The sequence below is a fragment of the Aythya fuligula genome, chromosome 6 (genome assembly GCF_009819795.1).
Source record: "Aythya fuligula isolate bAytFul2 chromosome 6, bAytFul2.pri, whole genome shotgun sequence".
NCBI lineage: Eukaryota > Metazoa > Chordata > Aves > Anseriformes > Anatidae > Aythya > Aythya fuligula.
In genome coordinates this window covers 1,632,091-1,640,787 of record NC_045564.1, presented here as the reverse complement: position 1 = coordinate 1,640,787, position 8,697 = coordinate 1,632,091, and the positions used below count along the sequence as shown (strand labels likewise).

The 8,697-nt window shown below is 35.2% G+C and overlaps 1 protein-coding gene across 4 annotated transcripts; it reads right to left on the bottom strand.

Moving 5' to 3' along the window:
• Positions 1-101: 101 nt before the first annotated feature.
• Positions 102-6,392, bottom strand: C6H2orf66 (chromosome 6 C2orf66 homolog). Of its 4 annotated transcripts, XM_032189594.1 has the most exons (5): positions 6,001-6,392; positions 5,624-5,728; positions 2,347-2,491; positions 1,282-1,483; positions 102-219 (listed from the first exon to the last, which is right to left on the bottom strand). In XM_032189594.1, the coding sequence occupies exons 3-4, from the start codon at positions 2,467-2,469 to the stop codon at positions 1,301-1,303; spliced, it is 306 nt and encodes a 101-aa protein (XP_032045485.1). In that variant the 5' UTR covers positions 2,470-2,491; positions 5,624-5,728; positions 6,001-6,392; the 3' UTR covers positions 102-219; positions 1,282-1,300. The 4 variants fall into 4 exon arrangements, with proteins under 4 accessions (XP_032045485.1, XP_032045484.1, XP_032045486.1 ...); XM_032189593.1 differs by lacking the exon at positions 102-219 and having other exon boundaries at positions 1,064-1,483; XM_032189595.1 differs by lacking the exons at positions 102-219; positions 6,001-6,392 and having other exon boundaries at positions 1,064-1,483; positions 5,624-5,781.
• Positions 6,393-8,697: the final 2,305 nt, after the last annotated feature.

The following is an 8,697-nucleotide window of genomic DNA, read 5'->3' as shown; positions in this document are numbered from 1 at the left end:
GCCCCCCTTTGCACTCCCCATTTATTCACGTTTTAACACAAGGCTGTGAGCCCAGCAGCACGCGTTTGTCAACAGACACCGAAGAGCCAGCTAGAGGGAGAAGGCAGCTTGCACGGGGAGAACCGTGACACAGAGAGGTTCCTGGCGTGTCGTGTAACAGGTAAAGCAGGAGTGGCTTGCTGTGAGTTACCACTTGGCGTGAAGTTGAGAAGTTAACACCTGAAAGAGAGGGGAAAAAAGGGCATTAGACAAAGCCCTTCTGATCCATTTCCAAATTGACATGCGTAGTACTCCTTGTGGGGAGCTTTTTTTTTTTTTTTTTTTTGCTTATTTCTTTACTGACAAACACTTGGCAAAAAAATAATTTAGTATTAAAATCTAAGTGCAGCCTTCACTGTTATTCACGCTAAGGATAGTGGAGCTGTGCTTATGATTACAAAAATACATGTTATGCAACCCTAAAAATCCTTAGCTGAACATTGATCACAAGTGAATCTCTTTAAAGTATTGGGCACATCACCTAAATGCTTAGATTCAAATCGTATTGAAATTTTCACCTATTTTTAAAATGGGAGTAAAGAGTTGTTCACCTTTCCTCAGAAATGGCACTATTCAATGACTTTCAAAATGAGCTATAAAATGATTTATGTGTTACAGTGTGTACTAATACATATATAAGATAGCTGAGAAATACCTGCTATAATGTGAGGCTGTATTTATTCATAATGCAACCTTGGCCCCTGTCAATTTTATTTCACATTTACAGAAAGGTATGAATGAGTTCACAATCATTTTATTCAACCTCCAATTGTAGTAGTAGAAATACGGAAAACAACAGAAGTGGACAAAGATGTAAACAATGTATGCTTTGATAGTGCAGTATTGTACATGTAAATTCATTTTCTTAATATCCATGCATCACATGAAATAAATAGTCTACAATTTTATTAATAGTTTAAGTTACTTAAATAAAATCTGCCTTCTCTATTACTTGTACATTTGTAGCATTCCTCTCCCCATGAAAAAAAAAAAAAAAAAGCATGGTCTATATAGATCTGCACAAGTACCACGTGTTATTTTACAGAAGTAGTAAACACCTCATAAATCTCTACCTCAAACAATTTCCAAAGAACTTCAGGCATGAGTTAAGGTGTCACATTTTTCATTTCTTCTGAAGAACAAGTTGTTTTTATACTTTAGACAAAAGTGAGAATCACTTGAATTCAAGTCTTTCACTGGTTTACATGTAACAACATTAGAGGAAAAGGCATCCTCTTTTACCTTGGTTCAGCACCATCTTTTAGCCTTTGAAATGATTTGGAAAAGAATTTTTCCTTTCTTCATAATCTGCAAATGCAGAAGCAATAGGATCTGAGTAGAACATGACAGGCCTCGGTCCTTCATTGTTCATAGTGAAAGTAGCTGGGAATTTTCTGAGATCAAGACCCCTGCCCGAAAAATAAGCCTGGAGTGTTCTGAAAAACTGAACATATTTCATATGTGAAAACAAAGCACGCCCAACAGACATTAATTATTCATACTGAAACACAGTAGATTAAACATTTCCTCCTATAATGGATGAAATGCTCTATTTTGATCATAAACTGATGCAATAGAGTTCAGACTCATTCAATCTGCCCATGGCTGATAGCATTTAAGGACCACCAGCATTTTACTGGTGATCCACGCTCCCAATTGAACCACAGAAGATGCAAATGTTAATCCTTTTAAAACAGACACAGCAAAACCCTTGCTGAGGGCAAATAGTGCAGTTCTGTTAAACATTTCTCTAAAGACATGTTCTCCAAGAGTTAGCAGCAGTGGACAATAGATTTGAATTGGCCCCTTAGATTGCTTACAAGTAGAAATATTTAATCAATGCTTCTTTAAACAGTGGGGAAAACTGTAGGAAACTCTCCCCCCCCCCCCCCCCCCCCCCCCAAATTACTTATAAGATCTTGCAAGTGGTTAACTTTCAGATCTTTTGCTACAAACAACATGCCAGATGGAAACTTACCTGCACATCTAGAAGATGAAACATGTAATCAGCAGACTACAAATTTGAAAGAAACATAATAATCATTCCTGTTCTGGACCATAAAATGAGCATCCATATGATCAAAACATTTTTAAAAGTAAACCTGCTGGATGAAGATCACACTAAGAATGTCTCTTCAGTTAAGGGGTACATCTAGACTGAATAATGCTTATCCAGTTGTTGTTATTGGCTATACGAAGTGCATAGTTACTAAACCATCTCACCTGTATATTAGTAGACAAAAAATCTTGTGATAGAAAACACAAACACACAAAACTTAGACTATCCTTCTTGCAGTATTTCCTTACCAGATCTCTGTTTCTAGGGTTACCTAGAGGTTTCCATTTTTCTTCTGGTTGGAAAGGAGCACCCTTTGTCAATCCTCTTACAGCCAATACTGTATATAGACCCAGGAGCACCACTTTCCACATGTTGAAAAGATGAACAGACTACCTGTTAGAAGGACAAAGAACCAGGCTCCTTAAGTCCTACAGAACTGTCACTGCTAACAAGTTAAGCTAACAATCCAAAGGAGCGCTGCAAATTATCCATGACAAGGAAAATCTGCCTACTACAGATCACATCTGTGTGCTATCAGCTTTTTTGGTTCTACACTGAAGTACTAAGAAGAACAAATTATTCTAAAGAAGTGTTTCCCTTAACAAAGCTTTTCTAGACACCAAGTTCCTTCCTTATGAAAGAGACCAGTTTGGCGCTTAACACAAGAAACTGACATTTGTAAATTTACATTTTTTATTACATTACAGCCATTTTCATTGGCTGATTAGTTAAAGTATCCAGTTTTTGTATGCTTCCAAGGATAATGCAAAACTATGGCTTAAGATCACATTGCTCTTTTTTTTTTTTTTTTTAATTTCATGAAATGAAAGTGCACTACATATATTAATAAGTGCAATGACAACACAGTCTAGTATAATACACTAGAGACTTGTTTCAAAACTTGATTCAAGAAAAAAAAAAAAAAAATCAGATTCTACCTTTCACTCTCTTTAAAATAAAGCTTACCAGTGAATTTGGCTCTGGCTTGCCCCTTCTTGGTTCTTCTGCTTGTAATCTGTGAACGAACTGATCTCTGTACTTATATTTCTAGTGGACTGTAGGTGGGTGTCAATGACGTTAGCAGTTCAAAAATACAGTAATGATTCCATTTCCATCCATGACATAAAGACCCTTGAGAATTTCATCCTTAATACTCTTAAGACCTGTTGCTATTGAACAGTGCAGTGCAAATTCCTCCTCCCTAAGCTGCATTACAGAAAATTGGTGGTAAGCATATAATAAGTTTAATACAACTCCCAGCAGAGATAGCAGAGCTCTATCAAAATATTACTTTTAATTAAAAATTATTAACCACATCTACCAAACAGTGACTAACAGATAATTACAGCTGGTAGAATGGTTTTCAAGCAAGATGAGATATGGATCTTTTTCTTTATGCTGGAGAAAGAGAGAAAAGTAATGTCTGTTTCTAAAACCATAACATTTTAATGAAAGTGTTGCTTTCCTTCTCTGATCTTATTGACAGTCGATATGCTCCTGTCATACTACAAACTAAGACAAAGAGTGCAAGAAGGACTATGCTAATTTACCTTGGCTTTATTTTGTAGTGTCCTTCATCTCAAAACTGCTCAATATTTTTTGCTTGCACATTCACTACACTCTTGTCTCTACTATTTAGGTGATTTTTGATTAGCATCGCATAAAACGCATCTCTAAAGAGACATTTTAAAACTAATTTTTGATAAATCTTTATCTTAACCCTAATGATGACTGTGTTTTTCTGGAGTAGAAGGCTTTACATCTTTCTTGGGTTTCAATACTGAAAACTAAAACAAAAGCCTAACAATGCTCTTCCATGCAGACAAAATTGTGGACATCTTAACATCATTACTGATAGAGTAACCAAAATTCTATCAGTATTGATGTCATCACTGCAGTAAGTGTTGGCTTATTGACAGCTTGACAAGCTGACAGCTTACTGGCAGCTTGACACCCAGAAGTTGACTTATCCAACTTGTATATTATTCTATATGGTTGAAATAAAAAACATTATTGAAAAAAATTGCTTAAGAACAGAAAGATCAGCAGCTTGCTTAATTTTCCAATATCAAAGCACCCTTAATTCTGAAATTCCTGTAAAATTAGGGCAAAGTATAATATATTACTTTGTTTGAAAAAGCAAACATAAAAAAACACCTTTGGTTGTCATATCTGTTTTAGGAATAATTTCTAGCATAGCAGAGTCTATGTATGTAGCCATGGTCACATCACGATTGTCTGCATCTCGATTACCAGTCTATAAAATGAGGATTTCCCTGTTTTGGAATAATGCCTATAGGTAGGCTTCATCCTTCTTACTAGAGATCTGCATCATATGTAGCTCAGAATTTACACTTACAACCCACAGCAATTTCATAATTTCCTCATCACTTTGTGTAGGAGACACAATAAGCTGCTGCTACAGCTGTTTAAACCAAGCTGCTGTTACTGTTGGTGGGTTTTGTTAGTTTTTTGAATGATATGGTATTTTACTGTATATTTAGGGGTGCCAAATCAAATACCTGTAGTCTTCTGCAGAGCCAAGGTAAAACATCTAATGGAAATTACAGAAGGTTTCAAAAACGAAGTAGCCTCATTTTCCAATCCACCTGCCTCTAAAATCAATTCTAAAGAAACTTACAAACAAGGTACCTCTCCATTTCTGAAGGAACTATATTTATGTCATTTAAAAAAAATAGAAAAAAAGATAAACAGAAAAAATTCATCATCAGACACAAGGAGAATTAGCCCTTTCATTTAATTATGAAGGGAAACTGTAGTCCTGGATTTCCTTAGGGTGATAGACTTGTCACTTTAAGATGGTTTAAGGAACAGTTTAAACTATGCATGGAAGTACCCTTATTTATTTCCAAAACATTGTCCTATGTTACTAAGCAGCCAGTTTACAGCTACCACCTTAAGATATTTAAATTTACCTTAAAATATTTAAGGCAAATACCTCTAATGGCTTATATTCAACAAAACTTAAAATATTTTGGGTGGGTTTTGTTTTCTTTCTCTCCCCTAGATGGGAACATGGACAGAGAATCATTCACTCAACTTGCTTCTGTTGAGGAAGATTTCTTAATCTTCAACATGACTTCTGAGATTTCCTATCAGACTTTGGTTTCTTTTGCCAGAGACACCAGGCTCTGTAGCCAGAAACATGGTTTGGAATTTTATTTCTGGCACTGACTAAATAAATGTAAACAGAAGAGATATTGAAACAGCTGTTGGTAAAAGTTTACCTTAGTGATGCTAACTTGCATATGAGAATCTTTGGTCTTGATTCCTCCTCCAGTCAATATATAATCAATTAGTTAATGCACATTTATGCTGTGTACATACACAATCAGTATCTTTAAAGCCAAGAGCTGGTTTATTTCCTTTTAAGACAGGAGACACATAGCTATCTGAAAATTCACCTATATTTAATCACAAGCAGGACATTTTCTGCTTGCACTCTGATGGTACTCACTGTTGAGGTCAACAGGTCTCTGATCAGCTTGGTTTTCATTTACTTACCTTCACATAAGCACAGGTGTATACACGGCTTTGCTTTCCTCCACTCCCCCTTTGTAAATGCATGTCCAGTGCCACGTCTTCATTAGTCAGAGCACAAGAGCACTTCTGGTGGCAGGCCGTCAGCACACAGCAGTGATAAAGAAAGCAGGAATGATTCAGTTCTGTTGCCTAAATAACAGGTTTTCTAACCTGAATCCCATCCCATCCCACCAAATTGATCTTACACCTATTTAGCTTAGACCTGTTTCTTCTCTACAACACTTAATACTACTTGGTTATCCACATTATTTTATTCACTAATCATTTATCAAGTCTGAATATCTTGTGCAGCTAACGTATTGTTTTAGCAAAACAGTGTTTTGATCCCAGTTATTCACCTTGTAGGTATTTCTCCATTGCCTTCATTATAAATATTATCATCTTCCCCCTGGGACTTCCTGTTCCAGTTCTGTCTGACATCTTTACTTTATACCATGATCACTGCAGTAGCAAACACATTTCCCACCAGTGCTGGAGTGAAGTCTGAGCAGGCTTCTACAACTTGGTGTCTGAGTCAGAGCAGGCATAAAACAGATTGGTCAGAGCCATTGGTTCAAACCTTTCCAAACCTCTGTGATGGCAAGGTGACCACATTTCCTCACAGTTCTTCTTTTCCTTCCTAGAGGTGTCCAAAAGTCATTTGTTAGCTTCTGTATAAGTTACCTTCTAAATTAACCAGAAGTTCCTCTAAAGGTAATGACCAGAAGGAAAAAAAAATCTTGATTTACAGTTTGGGCTTACACTTCAGATTTAACTTTAAAAAATTATAATAATAATGAGAAAAAAAAAAGAGCAGGCAGGTTTATTTCAGCCACCCTTTCATTTTTCCCCTCTATTCTATCATTTGATTTATTCAGAAAAAAATATGGGGGGGGATATGCAGTATATTTAGATAATAAAACATAGCAAGGTCTTTTGTAAATTTGAAACAAGCATTGTTGCTGTTGGACTATTACAGGTATCCCCTAAGAGAATTCAGACATTTTGGTTGACTGATGAATCATGTGGGCAAGCAAGAGATCCAATTAGTATATGTTTTCCTGTAAGTGGTCTTTAAAAAAAAAATCTCTACAAAGTTGTGTTTTTCTTTTTAAGGTAAAAGAATTTAAGCTAATTGTCAGAGAGAAAAGTCTGTTTAGACTTACTGTTCATTTTAATGTATTTTATGCCAAAACTTTTTTTTTTTTTTTTTTTAAAAAAAAAGATAATTTAATTACAGTTCTTTCCTTCAAAGTCAAATATAAGTAGTATACATTGATACTAAAGTACTATTAGTATAGTTAGACTGATTGAACAAAATTGTATCCTCCTTTGAGGACAGTAGCTAGTTTAACAAATGCTTTCAAGCCAGATGTCCAAATTCTGCATTTTAAATGTGGCCAAATTTAAGCACTAGGTTTTTCTCATCAGACTGCCTACATAGAGACACAGCTTTAGTAATTCAAATCTTCTGAAAGAAGCTATACCAATGACATAGGCAATGTGACACAGTAATATTCATATACTTTTAAAATTCCACGGAAGCTGAAGATGTTCATTGCATTGCTTCTTCAGTTTCATGCAAGTTACTTCAAAATAAAAATTCTTTAAAATCCTGTTCTGGAATTAGAAGCAAAATCAAAACTATTAGGTTATTTACAGAACAAATTTTATGCATCTGATGCTATATATAAAAAGCATTATTCAATAAACCTTTTTCCACTGTTTTACATTTCCCATTCATGATAGCAAGACACATATAAAGGCCTAAGATGCATGATATTGAGGCATGATATTGAGACAGGCTTCGTTAAGCATCTTTACTGTATGCTACGTAATATGTGAAAAAAGTGTCTGTTATGTAAAGTAATGCTCCAACCACAATGCTTTTGTTCATTGTTTTTATTCTCTGCTTAGAATCCCAAGTATTACAAGTTGGAAGGAAAAGCACCAAACTGCTCCACATCAGTACCTGAGCAAAGACTAAAGGCAAATATTCACCACAACACTCATTAGCGTGTCTGTGCAATGAAAGTACAGGTAACATTCACAAACCTCTACAGAGTATGATTCTTAAGTGGCACTTTCTGTGAATTACAACTGTTTATACTAATGCAACCATGTTAGAACACCGTACAAAAATATACAGAAGTGTTTATCTAACAGAACATATGCTATACAGTGTACTTTAAGTCATGTACACTTTAGTAAAAAAAAAAAAAAAAAAAAAAAAAAGACAAAAAAGACATGTTTTGTACACACTACAGACAGGGAAACCATCAAACAAAACATTAAAGTACCAGCACAGCTCCCATTCAAGTTGTCTTCAACTTCAACAACAACAAAAAAGGAATGGTATCTAAAAAGCAGTTTTGAACAACTGAGATTTCAACTTTCAGTAATTTAAACATTAGCCGAAGATACGTATTCTCCAACGTATTCTCAGCATCTCAAGACAAATACTTGCTGAAGCTTATTACATTGTGAGAACTGTAGAGAACCAAGAATTCAGTTATAACTGTTTTAAAAAGCACAATAATTTATTATAGCATTATTCAACCACTTATTGATAAGAATCTGCCAACATCTCCAGAAACCTTTAGCAGTTAGAGTTAGCTCCACCTAAAACACCAGGTTTACACTAGTTATATAAGAACTCTAAATAGAGGAAGAGTTAAAAGTGAGGTTGTTCGTTAACCAATAGATTTCTCCAAAAGCTATGTATGTGTCTTTCAGTGATATAAAGCCCTCCTAGCAAAAAGAAATAGACAACTGCAATACCCATCAGCTAAATAGGGTGTTTTACCCAATATTATGCTGTCTTTTGCTTTGGATTACTAGGCCTGCACAATTTTTCTAGATTCACCATCGTAAATAAAGTCTTAAAAGTAGTTCTGCCCTCTCCATGATTTTCATACTAGTATTCCTGTAGCCAGGATGTCAACAATGACTAGGGTTATTGAAATATCATCAGCACAGAACAAAGAAGATCAAGTTAGGCAATTGGATCAAGAGTTTTAAAAGTCCTAAACTCACATACGGAAGGAAGTAGCAAA